Here is a 20769-nt window from a genome sequence, read left to right as displayed (position 1 = left end):
AGTAGGGATTAATTCTAATTCAAAACGTGTTTATAAACAGTCTTTAACTAGAAGTGCAAAAAAACCCAAACACAGAACCGGACCCGAAAAAAACCCGGAACCGGGTTTTTTTATCCGGGCTTTTAATACTCGAACTCGTACCTGACCCTACTCCTAGTGTACAGATAGAGTATGCATTTCAGTACCAAAACCCATACCCGGAACCGGAATTTCCAATATCCGAAATTACCCGAAAAATACCTCTAAAACATGCATTTCCTTAAAAAATCCAAATATATGCCACAAAAAAAACCCGAAAATATGGTTTTTTTTAATACCCGAAAACAGGGTATTAAAATACCCGGTATTTGAATACCCGGTTCCATACCTTACCCGGGCCAGATACATATGAATGGGTTTTAGAAACAATACCCGAACCCGACTTGGGTATTTCAATACCCGATTTTCCAAACCATTCATACCTGAATCCAATTTCATACCCACAAAGGCCCAAACCGAGTATTTAAAAAAACCTATATTTGTGTCTTAACTTTAAACTCATTTTATTTGGATGACTATTTCATAGTGGATTAGCCCAACATGTTGGCCCATTAGATCCTTGTACATTAGCACACCACCTTTAAACTATGACTATGAAGTACATGAACCACGTGCACATAGATCCTAGTCATCACAACATCAGTAACGATAAACATCTATCTGTTATTTGTCCCCATCAAAAATGCCAAATCTACCCCTCACTATATTCTATATTCTATATTCAACTTCAACTAAACAAACAAGTCACAACTCACAAGTGTTCCATTTTACTCCTTAGAACCTTAATAAATCTTGTACACAACATGGACAATTCAATCCAGTTCGATGTAATAATAATCGGAGCCGGCGTAATGGGCAGCTCAGCCGCGTACCAATCCGCCAAACGCGGCCACAAAACTTTACTCCTCGAACAATTCGACTTCCTACACCATCGCGGGTCATCCCACGGCGAATCCAGAACAATTCGAGCCACTTACCCCGAATCCTACTACCCGCCATTGGTCATAGAGTCCGAACGCCTATGGAAACTAGCCGAGTCAGAAATCGGGTATAATGTGTTTTTCAAAACACAACAACTTGATTTAGGTCCAGCTGATGACTCGTCCCTCGTGTCGGTTATTAACACTTGTAAAGTTAATAATATTGTTCATAGGGTTTTGGATTGTCACGAGGCGAAAAATAGTTTTGGAGTGAATGTCCCGGATGAGTGGGTTGCGGTTGTGACCGAGCTTGGAGGCGTTTTGAAGCCTACGAAGGCGGTTGCGATGTTTCAAACGCTTGCGGTTAAGTATGGGGCTTTGGTTAAGGATAATATGGAAGTGATTAGTATTGGTAATGATAATATTAGAGGTGGGGTTTTGGTTAGTAGTAAGTTAGGGGTTAAGTTTTGGGGTAAAAAGTGTATTGTTACCGCGGGTGCGTGGGTTAGTAAGTTAGTTAAAGCGGTTACGAATGCGGGTGTGATTTTGCCTATAAAGGCAGTTGAGACATATGTGTTTTATTGGAGGGTTAATGAAGGTAAAGAGGTTGATTTTGATTTTAATATAGAGTCCGGTTTTCCATCGTTTGCAAGTTATGGTGAGCCGTATATTTATGGGACGCCGGTGTTGGAGTACCCGGGTTTGATTAAAATAGCGGTTCATGGTGGGCGGGAATGTGATCCGGATAATAGGACATGGGGGGGTTCGGTTATGACGGTTATTGAGCATTTGAAGAAATGGATCGGGTTAACGTTTGGGGACCGGGTTGATTGGGAAGGGGGGCCGGTTATGAGTCAGTCGTGTTTGTATTCGATGACACCGGATGAGGATTACATTATTGATTTCTTGGGTGGTGAGTTTGGGGAAGATGTGGTGGTTGCGGGTGGGTTTTCGGGTCATGGGTTCAAGATGGCTCCGGTTGTGGGGCGGGCGTTGGTGGATTTGGCTATCGAAGGAAAGGCGGCTGCGGTTTATGGTGATGAAGGGTTTAAGTATTTTAAGATTGGGAGGTTTGAAGGGAATCCTAGAGGGAATGTTAAAAGTTTTGAAGACCAGGTTCGTCTTCGGTAAGTTACGGTGGACGGTGTCGATTTTTGCCATCCCGCACCCCACTTCCTCATTAATCGATACTGTCCACCCTTAGAAGGTACTTATCTAGTTTTTATATATTTGCATTGGGATTTATTAATTTAAAAAATTAAAGAAAATATTTATTTACATTGTTCTTTGATTTGATGGATTTATTTTTATTGTATTGTAATAATTTTTTATTTATGTATTTGTTTTATATAAAATTTTGTTTCTTTGTATAAAATATTGCTTTATTGTAGTTGAAGCATGTAACGCGTTTAATAGAACCTCGTGTTGCCATGGGAACACCACCCCGCTCTCTCGTAGAGTTACACTAACCAATCTCATCGAGTGTATGCTTCGGTTCTCGTTCAATAGGTCAAAATGTTATGATTCACGACTAGCCCATCAGTTCATACCAAACAATTTGATAAAAGGGTCAAAACTCATACCCAAACAAGTACCGGTGGTTGGAGGCACACAAAAAACCCGAACCCTAAACCATTCCAAAAAAAAACCCGAAACTAGTTTTTTTTTTTTTTATATTCGGGACCGGGTTTTTCCAATACCCGAAATACTCAATCTATAAACGAAATTAAGCGAAAAATACCCAAAAAATACCTCAAAAAAGTGCAATCAATTGAGAAACCCAATCTATACCTAAAAAAAGTCCAAAAAAAAATCGATTTTTTCAATACCCAAAAATAGAGTATTCAAATAAAAACTAAAAAATAGGGTTTCTCTACCCGTAAATAGGGTATTCAAATACCCGGTTTTAAAATACACGTTTTATACCCAAACCCGACCCAGACCTTGCCAATACCCGAATTTTCAATATCGGTCATACCCGGAACCGAGTATTAAAAAAACTCAATTTGTGCACAACTAGTAGTTTTAAACATGTAGCATCCAAGTAACTATGAAAAAAGATATAATAAATACACTTTTAACTTATAAACCAACAAACATAACCAACATGTACAAGCAATATCAAAGTTTCAAGTAAACAATTCCCAACAATTAACTAATAAAACATCCAACAATTTGGCTAACACATGAATGACAGACAGACAGACAACATCTGATAATAAACCTTACAAAAATGAAAAAAGAACCACATGATGATGAAGTTACAGTAGCTTTGACTGCATCCTGAACTGTATTATGCATTTACAAAGGAAGAATTTATGCATCTTGATTTCATGAAAACTGTTGAAAGACTGTTTGATGCATGCAATAGGCTGTGTTCTTCTAGAAGATTGTACAAGGATTGTTTATAAAATTGGAAGGTTTTTCCAAATGAGTATTATATGGCTTGTTCCTTATGTGTCACCTTGGTCTCCAATAGTTAGGACCTGCAATAAAAAAAATATAAAGTAGAAAAATATACGATAACAAATGCACGGGTTATATCAAAGGTGGTCAACCTCAGCCAGAATCACAGCCAGAATCACATCCAGTTGGTCAATTTGAGCAGATTTTGACTTAAAAAATAAAACATAATTCATATTTTTATAATATTAAAAAAAGAATATCACTTTTTTTAACTAATGATTAGCCAATTTTAGACTAATTTAGTATTTAAAAATGTATTTATCTTATTTATATTGATATTCACGTATTTTGTTATAAATATTAGTAAACTTATGATGTTTGACATACATATAATATCCAAAAATTAATTTTCTTTATATTTATCATTTCCGAGTGCTCCCGACTTTTGCAACCTTGGGTTATAATGCTATATTATCTTTTATTGCTTAATAATCGTTTGCCTTTACCTTTACGGTTTGTTACGTACTTTGTCCTTTCGACTAACTGCCGTTAATATCTTAGGTGACTTTTGTAAATATGACTATTTTACCCTTGCGATTAGCAACAGAATGTGCAAATTTCACAGTTTACCTGTTTTTAATTTCTTTTTCTTCTCTTCATAAAAGAAAGTAAAGAAAATAAAGTATAAAAAATAATGGTAAAAATCGCGCATGATTAGTGTTAACGACAATGATCATATAAAGTATAAAAAGAATGAATGAATGATTATATGTTAACAACAAATAGTTAAAAGAACAAAATCCGTAACAAATTGTGAACGTAAAGGATGATTAGTGTAAGAAATGGACGTTGAAATTTCAATACACCTCCGGACACAAAAATTACAGAACAAAAGATATAATGAAGAATAAATGTTAAAAAAATGGAAAAAGAAAAAAACAGAACAAAAATCTTGATTGCGTAAAATAAATAACTTTTGTAAAGTCCGCTTCCTTTGTGTGCATTTTAACAATATAATTGTGAAAATTATATCATTTAACTAACTAATCTACTTTTTATAAAGCAGATAAAAGAGTTTGTAAGCATTTATAAACAGCTTATGCTAAATTTACCTAAACAGTTGTTAATTTTGTAAATGTTTATTTTGTAAACAGTCAGTTTTCAAACACACTTTAAACAATATGGCAATTTAATAGTAAAGAAAATGAGCAAACCTCTATTAGCCATATGAACAGATGCTTCGGGGTATGGTCTATGAGGCGCCATATCTCTATGATTTGGAGGTCTTACTGGATAATGCCAGCTGCTATTGGGCATTGGAGGCTCACAATGTGGGCCTGCATACGTGTTCGGAGGATACATTCCTCTCGGCCCGTCAGGATGACAAGGACCTGTTATTACACATAAGAAAATTTAATCACCAAAAAAGATATAAATTATTATAAAAACAGTAATTGAAAATTTGAAGTATACAAAATCAAGATATATTTACCAGAGAATGGAGGGGGCGGGTATCGCCAGCTGTCATCCTGTGGATGCCCATGCATTCTGTCATGATCACTGTGAAAATTACCGCTATCTGTATTATTGACAAAATGGAATCTACCAGGATATGAAGGTGGTGGAACTTCCCGACAAGATTGGTCAGATTGAAAATATGAGAACTGAGATGAAGGGGCGGGGTGTGGCGGCCTTAGGTGGACGTTACCGGTGGCTTGAACAGGTGGACGAGGGGCGCCAAACGAGCATGGTTTTGATGATTCCGGTACTTCAGAAGGATGGTAATGAACTGACATGGCAGCAGTTGATTGATGTGAATCATCATTACCGTTCTGCAATGACAGGTGTCACATATAGATGTTAAATATGCAACCACCTAGTCAACAATCTCCAGCTTTTCTATATAGTTGTGTGTTAAATATGATAACAAAGAATATAATCGAAGTATTATATTTTAGAATGAAATGATTTAGAAGGTTCTATGCTTTATAAACACTTTCGAATTAACCCAAAAATCACCTGCCTTAACCCATCCACGTATCAATGCTGACAAAATGGTAGACTTGACGGTTGAGAAACAGGTCAAGACAGTTAACTTTGGGGAGTAAAGTTAAAATACAAAGGGAGACAAAAATGAGAAGTGTGAGAAGGATTTTTGACCACACAAAAAAACCCCTTAAAAATAAATTCAAAGAATATAATAAAAAAATCATAACTCAAAATTTAAATAAAAAACAAAAAAAATAAAAAAACTAAAATGTTTCCGCCATCATTCCCGTTCAAAAAAATACGATTTTTTTGACAAAAAGACACAATGCTAAGATCAAAGACACAATGACGAAAATGAACAAAAGACGCATTTATAACTAAATAAAGACAATAGATCGCAAAATTTAACACAATGCCGAACAAAATATAGCACAATGTTGAGTACTTGAGTAATATAACACAATATAAAGAAAAAAAAAGACACAGTGTGAAAGAAAAAAGACACAATCATTGACGAAATAAACACAAAACACAATGATAAACAATAAGACACGACTTTTTTCACTTACGATTGTGTTTTTTTTAGAACGAGAAAGACGGTGGAAACACTTTTGTGTTTTTACTTTTTTCGTTTTTTTATTAAATTTGGAGTTATGATTTTTTATTAATTTTTTTAAAATTTTTTTAGGGGTATTTTTGTGTGGCTACAAATCCTTCTCATCCTTCTCATTTTTGTTCCCCTTTGTAGAATAATTTGAACCTAAGTTATAAACACCATTTAGTGAGTTTTCACCCATTGCACTAATTTCATTTTAAACACATTTTGTTAACTCGTAGCTAATATACATATCGCTAAGCAGCTAATCCACAAGTTGGGGTCAACAACTGAGTACAACCCAGACCGACCCTGAACCAGCAAACCTTTAATTACATACCCGAAACCAGACCATATGAGTATTGGGTCTCTGTCTTGTCAGGTTCAGGCTCAAATTTAGAACCGAAACAAAAGCCGAACATTATCTGTTTGAATTTCATATTTCCATTCCACTAAAGGATCAACTTTTGTCGTTCATGTCACTCAATATATAGAACTCAAACTGATCGAATCAGTTTTGTCTTAAATCTAAGCCCGGAGAGCCCGAACCCGATAAGAGCAAGATCCAATAATCAAATCTTGGTGTGGTCTCAGGCATGGAATTAACTGATTTAGCAGTTCCAGGTCGGTTCAAGTTTATAACCGTATCCACGAGTTAACGGGTCAAAACAGCCATCTATAGTTTCAAGCAATATTAAAAAATATATATCAAACTTACCTGGCTACCTACATAAACATTGGCATCAGGCAATAGAAGAGGTGGAGGAAGTGCGGATGGAGGAGGCAGAGGAAGGGTGGCTGGCGGTGGTGGCGGAGGAAGGGTAACCAGAGGCAGCGGTGGTGGAGGAAGAGTGGCGGGAGGAGGTGGTGGTGGTGGAAGGGCGGCATGAGGTGGAGGAGAATTCGGCAAAGGCGGCGACGAAGGCGGCAAATCACTTGGTAATGGCGGCAAATGAGCAACTTTTGCCACATCAGCAGTAACTGTAAATTCACCTTCACAGGTAGGAGCTACATCTTCCATTTCAAGCTCACCATCAACATCCTCCAATACATGTGTATGCTTCTCGGCTGAAGGCGTAAGCGTAAGAATCTTGTCACCTTCGTCACAAATCTCGGGATCCCGTTCGGGAGTTACCGCCTCAAAACCCTCCTCATCGGAATCGCTTTCTTCTTTTTCATCTTTTAACATTGTTGGTATACAAAAACCAGATAACTGTATGCTCGAGTTGCTAAATTCCATTTAAACAAAACAAATCATTACGTGTTTGATTTAAATAACTACTTAGCAAAGAAGATATAATAAAATAATTTAATTTAATACCTTCCGTACTCATCAACTAGCATACCCTCAACTTCCCTAACGGGGTCATCAAAGGCCCGTTCATTCCTGAAGGGCCGACGGGAATTACTGATTCTAGAAGACAAGTTGTTGAGGGAATCAAGCTCACGAATATGGTGACGGATCATTGGTTCTGGAAGAATCTTTCTTTCTTGCCATAGCTTCAAAACCTGCCCAACAATAAAAATAAATAAATAATTAGAAAGTTACGCATTACCTGTTAAGGGTCATTTTTTAGGTGATGATCATATCAGTAAAAATATAGATAACAATAATACGAAATATAGAATACAGTATCTTTTTTTTTTAAAAAAAAAGGCTTGCCTTTAAGCACTGCCTGCGGTTTTCAAGACCACTACTTCCTGGAGGAGCAGCAGCCAACAATAACCGTGGTAGCACCGCCTGGATAGCTGAAGGATACAAACCGCCCACATCACCTGAAACATATATTATTGCATAATTGCATAACTTCTATAATACAGCATGCCAAAAAACATAATAACATTAATAATAAAAGAAAACAACAAAAAGTTTGTTATTTATTTGTGCAATTTGCCTATAATAAAGACTATAAAAGTTACATTTGTACTGCCAGCAAACCAACAAGTGTAACTTAGTTACCTTTAAGCCCTCGAGAACATTGCGCAATAGAATCCGCCAAAAAGAATAAGTCTACCCGTTTATGTAAACTTGATTCCGATTCCAAACTGCGAGCAATAGTCTCCACAACCTACATTAAAAACAATTCTTTTAAATTACCAAATACATTATTAATACAGAGTAAGCCAATAACAATTAAAATCTTAACAAAAAACAAGTTTTGGTAAAAATAAACAAAAAATATGGAAATCATATTACCTTGACAGCAATGCCAAATTTAGCACAGTCAATGGCAATACGGGTAGCCCGGTCAATGCTTTTTTTGGTCCGTGTTAGAGTCCCAAGACTCGCCTCAAATGAAGTCAAAGCTGCATTTGCTTCTGAGATAGTGTTCCATGTGTTGCCAGTTTGTTTCATTTTTTCATGCACATTGGGACTAGTCAGGCCACTGTTTTCAAGTAGATTACCATTATATGACATGGATACAGGATGGGAAATTGAAATATTACTGGGAGGCGAGGCCCGTGACACATCAGTTGAGTCTAACAGGTTGGTTACAAGAGAGGGCGCCCCGGTACCTGACACACTTTTGTGGCTCGTGTCATCTTCGGAAATATGAGTTGAAAGAGGCGGTTCAGGACCCGGGTCATTGTTTTCAAATGATGTGGATACAGGGTGGCAAATTGAAGTATTATTAGGCAGTGAGGCTCGTGACTCATCTGTTGAGTCTATCGGGTCAGTCGAAAGAGAGGGTGCCACTATACCTGACGTGCTTTTGTGGTCCGTTTCATCTTCAGAGATATGAGCTGCAAGAGAAGGTTCGGGACCCGGGTCAATGTTTTCAGGTAAATTGCCATTATGTGATGTAGATACAGGGTGACAAATTGAGGTATTATTGAGTGGTGAGGCCCGTGACACATCAGCTGAGTCTAACGGGTCCGTCGGAAAAGAGGGTGCCCCGGTGCGTGACGCCCTTTTGTGGCCCGTGTCACCTTCAGAAATATGAGTTGAAAGAAGAGGTTCGGGACCCAGGTCAACGGTCACCTCTTTCATAACAGTAAGAGATGGAGGTTCGTCTGCTTCCGTTATTGACTTCTTGATTTCTTCAACTCTAAAACAAAAGATGATTCCAGTAACAAAGGGTCAAATAGGTATAAATGTATATTTAAAATAAATATATTAAAAATAAAAAGTCAAATTGGCCAAAATGGTTCAAATAGGTGTCCTAAAATCATTTTTATTCAAACAAAACTATAATATTTTCAGTGTTGTAGTTTTTGTACCATAACTATTACATTATTTATTTACAAAAAACGTAAATCAGCCCAACCCATCAAGACCTGAACCTGTTATGACATGTTTTAAAATAAATGTGTTGAAATCGATGAACAGGTCAAAATTGCCTAAACAATATACAAATGCTTATGGCGTCCTAGATCATTTTTTCACAGAGATGATAGCATTACTTTGTTAATATCGTTTTAAAATCATATTTAATAAATTAATTTTTTTACAAAACTCATAAATATATTGGTCTGTTAGACCTGTTATTCAACCTGCCAAATTTGAACTACTATGACACCTCTAACAAACATATGATATTAGATGTATAAAAACTGTTAACTTACATTGCATTATCACTGGCATCATCTTGAATCAAATGGTCAACGATATTGCAGCTTTTTTGGGGAGAAGACTGCACCAAAGTGACATCACCATGCGAAACAACTCCATTATCACATGACAAAGAAACATCAGACGGGTCATTTTTTAGTTCAGGAGTAGACTCCATCTCAACAACATCTGTTGCAGGTTTCAGGCTTTCTGGGCCCGTTACTGTTTCAACCTCTTCACGTAAAGAATCCGGCATAACATCATCTTTACAGTCAGCAATTTTAACCGGCTTCTGCTCCGGGCTACTAGTTCTAGAAGGTTGATTGCACGTGTCCATCTCATCAGTCATTTCATTCTGCTCAGCTGGTGAAGATACATTACTACTATTCTCCAAAGTGCCATTTATAATCGTCTTCATCGCAGATGGCCTGCTATGAGACATTTCAACTGGCTTTTGCTCCGGGCTACTAGTTCTAGAAGGTTGATTGGATGTTTCAATCTCATCAACCATTTCATTCTGCTCAACTGGCGAAGATACATTGCTATTATTCTCCAAACTGCCATTAATAATTGTCTTCATGGCAGATGGCCCGCTATGAGAATCTTGCTTATCTTCCGCCACGTTAGCAGACATAGCTTCAAGAGCCCGATGCAGTCGTTTGGACGGTGGTAAAGCAGCTTCATCATCAACAAAATGTTTATTACTATTATTATTAGCTTCCCAAACGGGAGGTTTATTAACACTACATTTGTGCAATGTAAGACCGTGGTCTAATCCTTCCCGACCCGTATCTTCTGTTCCACTCACGGGCTCCGCGGTTTGACCCATTCGAACCCGAGCCCGTTTCACTAAAGGCAGGTGCTCATCACCATCTTCTTTAGAATGCTTTTCAATAGTTTTTTCAATATCACAATTCTGAGCAGGTTCGATATTATCATGAAATTCACGTTTTCTGCTTGGCTTTCTTTTCTTCTTATTAATCACGGGTTTGTTTTGAAATTCAAGGGTCTGACTCAGCTTCATATCATACTCAACTTCAATAACCTTCTGATAACCAGATTGTACACAATTTCCCTCGTTTAACTTTTTGGTATCAAAGTCAACGGTCACAATTTCAGACCCGTTTTCTTCTGGACTTGCATTTGAACCTGATCCATCAGATGAAGCCGGTGATGTCCTGACCCGTTTCGTCCTCTTTTGTGGCCCGTCTCGTGACACATCTTCTCTTACCGAACTTCTTGACCTTCGAGCAGAAACCACACGAGTACCAGAATGTTTCTTTCTGGAGTATGTTGTCGGCAAAGGTGTTTTCTTGGCCGCCAAATTACCATTTTGCCACTCAGATGCCATTTTGTCATCTTGTGCCAGCAAAGCAGCATTTTCACCATTAGGATCATCTGAAGGTTTTGAGCACGGGTCAACAGTAGGTGTGGCAGCCTCACCCTTTGATGCTGAGCTGGCGACACATTCCTCGTTTGTTGAAGCAGTTTGATCAGTTATATTATTAATGTTATTAGCTTGCTCTTGTTTTTTTAATTCCTCATAACTATCGACAATTTCCCTTACAGCCCGAAGAAAATCAGCACCTTTACCGTGACGTTTATTCAAAATAGATTCCTTTTTCTCTTCAGTAAAAGCCTCCACATCAGCTGGATTGCAAAAAGCTCTGCAAAGAGAGATAGTAGTTATATACTGACACATCAACATACCAGAGGGACCCACAAAATGCAAACACTACCAATCCAGGGGCAAACAAGATAAATGTGGCATATCAAGCGGGTTGAGACACGGTTCACAATGAAATCGGGTCGATAGCATACAAACCTGGCAGACCCAAAACACGATTTTTTTTAACCGACAAGAGTAAAAGAGAGTGATTACTCAGGGGTACCACCTTAAAATCTACACATATGGGGTTGTCGCCTTTGGGACTTCTGCCCCACCTTTTAAATTCCATTTTTCTATTTCTTTTTTCCACTCCACTACACAAATACTTAATTTAGTTTTCTCTAATAGCATGCAATATTTAATACTTTTTAAAAATCTAAACATTCAGTTTTGTCTTTTTTTGTCTGTTTCGATAGTAATTTTATTGAAAACCGAGTTGTATCCAAAAAATGTGACTTTTAGTCTCGCAGTATCAAATAATATGTTTATTTCGAATGCAACTCGGTTTTCAGTAAAACTTATATCCAAACGTTGACATACAAAATAAATAAGTAAAACTGTGTGTTTAGATTTTTAAAATTTTGTTGCATACTAACAGAGAAACAACCAAGTTTAATGTGAAATGAATATAAAAGAAAAGAAAAAATAAAAACTAGAAAGGTGAAGGAGATGTCGCCAACAACCCCGTCTGATTAAATGTTTCAAGAAGGCACCCCCATGTAAGCACTATCTTTCAACCTTACCCATTACCAATACAAATAAAATAAAATAAAAAAGGTTCCCAGAAACACATTTTGTCCAAAACTATAAAATATTTGATAAATAGTTGGTGACAAGTATGATAGAGAAAAAAAATACTATTTTAATAATAATTTGACTTCTTGAATAGAGTGATGTTGGAAATTTAAAGCATTACAAATACGTTTGGGAGACCAATTCAAAAGAAAACAGGACGAACTGCCACCTCTCAACAAGATGAAAATGACAAATCAACAATGCTTACATGAAGCTATAAAAACCCTACACCAGACTCATAGAACAGCTTCACATTCATAATACACAATAGGCCAAAAACCTGCACATGTTAACAAGTGTAGTATATGACTATATGGTACAAAGCCTAGCCATATGTACAGTTTCTGCTAACTAGAATTTGTAGCAACAATAATCAGTCTTCAGTGTTTGGATGAACAGATTCTGCTACCGAGTTGGAGGTCAAAATAGCAACTTTGAATAACCAGTTTCATTCTATACTTGATGTACTCACAAGATCACATCATGCCTTACGAGGCATGCTTTTCAAACCAAAAAATGAGATTACCTAACTACCTGTTCCTTTATCCTAAAACCTTCATCATAAGAATGTCATTTTTGGTCATTTTATCTATTAACTTCAAATTTTCATGCCCGAAATTGATTGTCATGTTATTACAACTTCTAATGTCATTTCATCCATCTTTCTATCACAAGGCACAAATGGCGTGCCAGTCGTGTAGGTGTAGAAAAAGCATACGCCTGATATAAAAAAGGCGTAATAATAATAGAAGGTAAAAAAGTATGTGTTGGGTAATATAAATAATAATAGTCTCTAAATATAAACAAAAACCTAATATCATTCACAGCTAAAATGTAAAGATCAAAAATTTAAAAACCATATAAGATTATATAATCAAAAAAATCTAACAGAACATGTTGTGTAGTTGTATGCCATATTAACTGTTTAATTCTACACGTTTGAAAACTGATCTTGTGAGCGAAGCCCACAAAACTAACAAACTATGTTACAAACTGCATCTATAGGTTAGTGTCCTACCAGAGTACCAGTTTTGTCCACATGTTGTTCCCAGAAACTTAAATAAGATTATGAGTAATAACCAAATTTAGGTTTAACTAATGTGGGTTAGAACTGTTAAGGCCTAGCCTACTTTCAGGCCACCACATGTAGTGCGCAGAAGAGAAGCGGGGCGCAGAGGCAGCCGGTCCTAAGCCCAACCAATTAAGTGATTTCTTCATGAAGTTATTAACCCTAGATTAGTTTATATATAAGCTATGTACCTGTAATCGAAATTTTCACTCAATAAAGAATAACCCTGGTTTCCAACCATGGATGTAGGTCGGTTACACCAAACCATGCTAATTTTTGTGTTCTTTACGTTTCTGCAGTTTGTGCTTGCGTGTGCGTGCCTCTGAAGTTCTAACAAGAACCGTAGGCCTAATTGGTTGCTTCTTATTTACTACAGTTAACTACAGTTATCATAACAGTGGTAATTGAATACTTGCTAAACATTAAATTGATTATCAAATATGAAAAATACAACGAAATTATCAACATGTTCTGATGTTCATAAGAACCAAATTAATAGATTGTAAATAAAGCAAAATAAAATGAACAAATAACTAATCAAAGTTTGAGAGGTTGAACAACTCTGCCACAGTTTACTTTCACGAGGTAACACTCACTGATGATATCAAAATCGCTTATCAAATTATGCATAGGTTGAATAGTATCTCTATCCTAATGCAACTCTAATCCCTAATCTTTATCTAAAATAGAACATCTTTCTTATAACGAAAGCTACCTAATAACAAATGAAACAATATTTAAGACAAACCAGATAAAACATCATCATCATCATCATCGTACTCAGTATATCCCACCAATAGCAATGCTATGGTAGGGTCTGAGGAGGGTAAGATGTAGACAGCCTTACCTCTATCTCAGATAAAACATCACTAACTGTTAATACTTGTCTCCGAATGATCTAAGTCGTACCACATGTTTTGTGCAACTATCTCAATGGCGTGCTAGTAATAAAAAACGAGATGTATATATAAAATTGAACATAAGTATCATGTAATACAGTAACTCAAGCTCATTTCGTAAATTTCTTTATAAAGATAGCATTTTTGTCAAATAATAAATCTTCACTGCTGCACTTGTAAACATTAAAGCTTATAACAACTTTAAATCTGAAAACTTATAAGTTGACAACATATCAATGATAAGCTAATTGGTCCACTCAAGTTACCTATAAAGGAAGTTAGCAAGGATAGCATTCAATAACTTTTAGTGAGTATAATAATATTATATCTCACCACCCAGCCTATTAACTTTATGGTCTACTCTTGTGGCAGCAAAGCATCATAAAAATATTAATTTCACTTTATTTATAAAAAAAACTGTGTGACACCGCTTAGACTAAAAATAAATTAGATGACCTCAAGTTCTCAACCCAAAGAAGCAGTATCTGACTGATGACTTTTAGTGACAACAATAAAAAACTTGTAAGAAACGTTGCAAAGGTATACTCACATTTGTTGTGTTCCAAAGAAGAAGACTAGAACTTTCTTCCAGTCATTAGAGTACCCCCACTTTTCTGGCTCACTTACCTGCAACCAAACATGCAGAATTCCAATAACCGCGTGTTTCAAATTCTTAAAAGTCCGAAAAGTTTTTTTAAAAGAAGACAATAAAATACAATACACCAAACATATTGAATTACAGATAAATCTACAAACCATGCTAATATAAATACTGCCTTTTATGCCAAATCAACAACAGAAAGGGTTGATTACTTACGTCAGCCAACACTACTGCAATTTTTTTGTTGAATCTAAAACAGTTCTTTGAAGCCCAAAATAACAATTAAAGGCATTACCAACAACTTGTTAGGATTAAACGCACACACGAAACTGAACACACACACGAAAGCAGTAAACGTACACGAGGATTTAACGTGGTTTGGTCTAAACTGACCTACGTCCACGGGTGGCAACTAGGTATTTCTTTATTGAGTGACAAATATTACAAGTACATAATGTTGTTTATATAGAGACTGAACTAGGGTTAGTAAATTATTATGCAAGAAATCTAAACCGGGCCGGGCTTGGGCCCGACCGCCCACACCCGTCTCCTCTTTTGACTTCATATAATAAACCGGGCCAACAAGGCCTACGAACCCAACAATCTCCCACTCGGAGGCCTTGAGTACTCTCGTCTGCACTCCTGAATGTACTTCTGTAATCTGAACATTAAACTTCTTCTAGTTGCCACTGCCTTCTCATCAATTAACCTGAAGGCCCGTTGAAGCTCCCCAGAGCTCCAACACGTCAGTCATGGCTGAAACTGCCCCTGACCCGTTCTCTGTCCCTACCGGCTCCCACTGTAACGAACTACCGGATCCTGAGATAACCTGAGAACAAACACTCTCCATATTCAGCAAGTAATTCATTAGAGAGACTTTTACAGCTGGAATACTGGTTTTCTTAATCCACTGTCGACCTGGAACTGTAACTGAAACACGACCTGTGCTCCCACTGTCACGATGTCCCCCAACTGATTTAACCTTCCTAGCTCGTTCATCCTGAATCTTCACTTTGGCTCTGGGTTTGTTACTTGCAAAACGAACCTTCTTCTGCCCACGAGATTCTGTGAACCGGACTTTGTCTTTCACCAAAACTGGATCCACTCCTTTCGGTGACATGCCGACCATATACAATGAACCCATTTTCTTTCCACGAGCAACAACGAGATTCCCTTTGACTACTTTCCACTGCCCATTCCCGAACTTAACATCGTGCCCTTGGTCATCCAACTGCCCAACTGAAATCAAACGTTTCTTCAAACTTGGAATAACCCTCACGTCTTTCAAAGTCCAAGAAGTACCGGCTGAAGTTATCAAATCAACGTCTCCCATACCCGTAACCTCTAAAATATCATCATTCGCTAGTCGAACCTTTCCAAAATCCCCAAATTTAAGATTCTTCATCGTTTCACTACAGTGAGTGGCATGAAACGATGCACCAGAATCCATCACCCAAGCATCAACGCTACTCTCAACGCTACAAACCAAAGCCTCATCACTACTGACCCCGTCATCTGTGTCGTCTTCTGTAACGTTCACCTCTTTCTTACCATTCGGACACTGATTCCTGAAGTGTCCTTTCTCTTTACAACCCCAACATTCAATATCCTTACGAGTCTTAGACTGACTCCTCTTCCTGCTCCCACTGCCTCGCTGTTTTCCCCTACCTCTACCTTCTGTGACTAGCATATTGCCTGATGATTCACCTGAACTTCTGCGTCTTGAATCTTCTCCCAGAATCAGATCTCGAATCCCATCGAAAGTAATATTTGTAGACGAACTACAAACTGCAGTCACTGTTTGCGACCAACTGTCGGGCAAAGAGGATAATAACAAGAGGCCTTGAACTTCATCATCAAACTTAATGTCAACTGACACTAAGCGGGACAAGATCGAATTAAGATTATTGATATGAGTTGTAACTGACCCACCCTCTTTCATTCTTGTTGTCACTAGCTCTCGGATAAGATAAACTTTATTCGCTGCCGAAGGCTTCTCATACATGTTGGATAGTGCGTCCATCATACCACGGGCTGTGGTTTCTTTCATGACGTTAAACGCCACATCTTCCGACAACGACAATGTAATACAAGCCCTAGCTTTCTTGTCTAACTTCTTCCAATCTGCTTCTGACAACTTTTCTGGTTTTTCATCCTCAAGTACTACATCCAAGTCTTTCTGACAAAGTAGTGCCTCAATCTGCATCTTCCACCAACCGAACTTCTGTCCATCAAACTTCTGTATCGAAACCTTTCCGTCTTCTGCCATAACAATGACTAAAACGAAAAACTGGATAAAAACAGAGACAGACACAGCAACACGAGCCTGAACTTAACGACTGTTCTACTGAACTCTGTTAAAAAATCAACCTATTTAAACCGCAGCGGAAATACGAACTGTAAATCAGAAACCGAAACTTTAAACTGAAACGATAAACCTGACAAACGCGGTTGGCACTGGTTCTCCGTTTCTTTAACGCTTCTTCTGACTTGACAACGATTATTCAACAAAAATAGGATCTTGATTAACGCGTTCCTGGCTCGTACTTTGCAAAATATGATCTCGTCCCAAAGAAAATATATGAATTTTACCCAAATAATTGTTTATTGTCTAAAGTGCTAGGCCCTCTCAAAAAATTAAACAATCTGGATAAAGTTGGTGGCCATTGAACTCCCTTGTCAACAAAATAATATTGTTTTTCCTTGTCTTTTCCTAGTCTGGCATGAATCTCAAGAGAAAAATAATAATACAAACCCTTCTTTTCTTCTCTGTTCAAACGCCACTAGCGGAAACAAAAGAGACAACCTGGAATCGAACAATACGATGCTTACAGCTTTCAAACGGAACCAACAAAAAAACACAGATCGCGCGGGCTGGGTTTAGTAGCGGCGAAACGACGGCGGAAACCCTAACGGCGATCGGAAAACCGTAGGCGGCGGCGGAACCCTAGCGCAGTAGAGTGGCGGCGGCTGGATGGTTTGGCGGCGACTCGGCTGGTTCAACGTGTTCTTCGCGTGATCTGAACCTAAGCTCTAGATACCACTTGTTAGGATTAAACGCACACACGAAACTGAACACACACACGAAAGCAGTAAACGTACACGAGGATTTAACGTGGTTCGGTCTAAACTGACCTACGTCCACGGGTGGCAACTAGGTATTTCTTTATTGAGTGACAAATATTACAAGTACATAATGTTGTTTATATAGAGACTGAACTAGGGTTAGTAAATTATTATGCAAGAAATCTAAACCGGGCCGGGCTTGGGCCCGACCGCCCACACCCGTCTCCTCTTTTGACTTCATATAATAAACCGGGCCAACAAGGCCTACGAACCCAACACAACTAATTCAAATAACAGTTCGAAAAAAAATTCAAAAGCATTAAAAAGTCGAAAACTTTAGTGCTGAATTAATTGGATTAACTAACAGCAACAAATAAAACCAAAACCATTAAAAAGCCTTAGCCTTTAGTATTATGCATCAGTCAGTCAAAACCCTAACACTAGTACAACAACAACATAAAGGATTCATTGCTGATGTGTGATATCAATGTCAGCTAACACTACTGCAACTATTGCTAGATCTAAAGTTAAAATGTTTTCAAGAATTACACGAAAGAAAATACTATAAGAATTAAAAAAAATATATAATTAGCAGCAACAAATAAATCAAAACCATTAAAAAGCCTTAACCTTTAGTACTAAATCTATTCAACAACTTATGCATCAGTCAATCAAAACCCTCACACTAGTAAACTACAACAAGATAAAGGATTCATTGCTGGTGTGTGATGTCAGCTAACACTACTGCAATTATTACTAGATCCAAAGTAAAAATGTTTTCAAGAATTACACGAAAAAAAATACTAAATAAACTTAAAAAAATAGATAAAAAAAAATCAAATTAGCAGCAACAAATAAAACCAAAAACATTAAAAAGCCTTAACCTTTAGTACTAAATCTATTCAACAACTTATGTATCAGTCAATCAAAACCCTTACACTAGTACACTACAATAACATAAAGGATTCATTGCTGACGTGTGATATCAATGGCAGCTAACACTACTGCAATTATTGCTAGATCCAAAGTTAAAATGTTTTCAAGAATTACAAGATAATACTAAATAAATAAATTAAAAAAATTAAGTTAAAATGATTTCAAGAATTACAAGAAAATACTAAATAAATTAAAAAAAAATAAAAAAATCAACTTAAACAAATTAACCAAAACCATTAAATAGCATCAACCTTTACTGCCAAATCCATTCAACAACTTACAGATCAATCAATCAGTCAAAACCCTAACTAAACAATATTCACAAAACATACAGCTCAACAAAACATAAAGGACTGACTACCAATGTCAGCTAATCCAAAACACTTCATTGGCATCCAAAGTAAAATCATTTCAAGAAACAACTACAAAAAAAAAAAAGAATACTAAATAAATTAAAAAAAACATATCAACAAATCATTGGATTAACTAACAGCAACAAATAAATCAAAACCATTAAAAAGCCTTAACCTTTAGTACTAAAAAATCTATTCAACAACTTATGTATCAGTCAGTCAAAACCCTAACCACCAGTACATACACTAAAACAACATAAAGGATTGATTACTGATGTGTGTTGTCAGTTAAAATGATTTCAATAATTACAAAAAAATACTAAAAAAAATAAAAAAAATAAAAAAATCAAATTAGCAGCAAATCAAAAGCATTAATTAAATCAATTCAACAACTTACAGATCAATCAATTAATCAGTCAGTCAAAACCCTAACTAAACACAAATGAAATCAACTGTACATACCGTAGCAGGCCAGGCCGGAAAGCCTTTGACTTTGGCCAGAACCAGATCACCAACCTTCCACTTCCGGCAGGCCGCCGCCGTCGCCGCCGCTTTACCGGCGCCTCTTCTCCGGCTAGGCGCCATATACCAAACGCACTACCTAGGGTTTTACTACCAAACACATTGAATAATAACAAATAACAAATTAACACTATCAGAACACTTAATTTGTAACCAATTAGCTAATTCAATAAGATGTTGATGACGTGTAAGTGTTTAATTGAATGAATTAAAGGCTAATTTGAAGTGAAACCCTAATAATAATAATAATATTATGAATTGGGGGTTTTGAGAGAAGAAAATAATAATAATAGATATGAATGAATTTGGTGTGGAGTTTGAGGGGTTGACTGGCTCTAGTGTGCGCCGGGGTGCGTAGGTTTAGGAGGTGTAACAGGAGTGCGTGTGTGTGTGTTAGGCTAACGTGAGCGGTGGTGATGAGTTATGGATATGGGTGTAAGGAGCACGTGGCCTACCGACTCGATGATGATGATGATGAAAAGTAAGTGGGCTTAATGTTATTATTATTATTTGGGCTGGTTGTGACAGGCTGTTAAGTTTTTAGACAAAATGGTAAAAGACGTTTTTTTATGCTTGCACGGTTTTTCAATAGTCGTCGTTTAGCAAACTTAATGACAGAAAACATTATTTATGTTCAAAAAACGTTGTACGGTTCGTCCTTTTCACTAACGAGAGTTAGTTTTTTTCGTTAAATCTAGTCATATGCACCTCATGTGAGGGCAATTTAGTCTTTTTACCCCGTGAGTGGTAATTGACTTAAAATTTGGGTTTTAAATAGATAAAAGGTTTTTTTTCTTTTTAACCATCTTCTTTCCAAATATTCATAACCCAACCACAACCAAAGACCAGCCACCACCCATCATCATCATCCCATCCAACCTCTCACCACTACCGACAAAACCCACCTCCGTACCGTCCGCCGTCAGACCACCACCACCCTCCAACCATAACTCCATCAGTCAACCTGTTGTGAAAAGCCCAGTTCCGTCCACCACCAGTTCCGTCCACCACCAGTTCCGTCCGCCATCGGCCAGCATCACAGAACTGACGACTACCAGTTCCGGCCAGCGCCTCTCTCTGTTGTGAAAAGCCCTAAATTGTAGGGTATTGTGTTTGTCTCCAACCCTAGGCTTTCGAAATCTAGGGTTTATGGACGAAATCGCTTTCTCTTTGGCTGATCTTGAGGGTTTTGACCAATTGGCAGGCAGTGGAAGGTGGTAAGTGGTGCTCGTAGTCGGTAATTAGGTGAAGAAGACAGAGGTAATAGAGAGGCAAGTGGTGGCGGCTGCAGTAGAAGGTGATGGGTGGTGGTTGTTTGATAGGTGAGTGATGGTGGTGATGATTCAGATGTTATTGT

At 37.3% G+C, this 20769-nt stretch overlaps 1 protein-coding gene and 1 pseudogene across 1 annotated transcript; one reads left to right on the top strand and one right to left on the bottom strand.

The window, feature by feature from the left end:
* Positions 1 to 669: 669 nt before the first annotated feature.
* LOC143585627 (putative sarcosine oxidase pseudogene) lies at positions 670 to 2090 on the top strand (annotated as a pseudogene).
* Positions 2091 to 3357: 1267 nt separating this feature from the next.
* Positions 3358 to 19661, bottom strand: LOC143585615 (protein HUA2-LIKE 3-like). The gene is made up of 11 exons (XM_077067375.1): positions 19353 to 19661; positions 14485 to 14561; positions 9520 to 11169; positions 8147 to 9014; positions 7910 to 8018; positions 7613 to 7725; positions 7271 to 7458; positions 6668 to 7178; positions 4858 to 5197; positions 4580 to 4756; positions 3358 to 3445 (listed from the first exon to the last, which is right to left on the bottom strand). The coding sequence occupies exons 1-11, from the start codon at positions 19473 to 19475 to the stop codon at positions 3420 to 3422; spliced, it is 4182 nt and encodes a 1393-aa protein (XP_076923490.1). The 5' UTR covers positions 19476 to 19661; the 3' UTR covers positions 3358 to 3419.
* Positions 19662 to 20769: the final 1108 nt, after the last annotated feature.

Source organism: Bidens hawaiensis, unplaced genomic scaffold (assembly GCF_021521415.1).
Source record: "Bidens hawaiensis isolate Kalapana, Puna unplaced genomic scaffold, B.hawaiensis_p1.1 tig00033913_1, whole genome shotgun sequence".
In the NCBI taxonomy this organism is placed as follows: domain Eukaryota; kingdom Viridiplantae; phylum Streptophyta; class Magnoliopsida; order Asterales; family Asteraceae; genus Bidens; species Bidens hawaiensis.
This window is presented reverse-complemented; position numbering and strand designations above follow the sequence as displayed.

Excerpts from the sequence above, each read along its gene's own strand:
- LOC143585615 (XM_077067375.1), bottom strand. The coding sequence starts at position 19,475 with ATGGCGCCTAGCCGGAGAAGAGGCGCCGGTAAAGCGGCGGCGACGGCG. Across the intron at positions 14,562-19,352 it reads TTCCGGCCTGGCCTGCTACG|GTAAGTGAGCCAGAAAAGTG; the intron begins GTATGTACAGTT and ends GTTTGGTTGCAG. Across the intron at positions 5,198-6,667 it reads ATGTTTATGTAGGTAGCCAG|AACGGTAATGATGATTCACA; the intron begins GTAAGTTTGATA and ends CTGTCATTGCAG.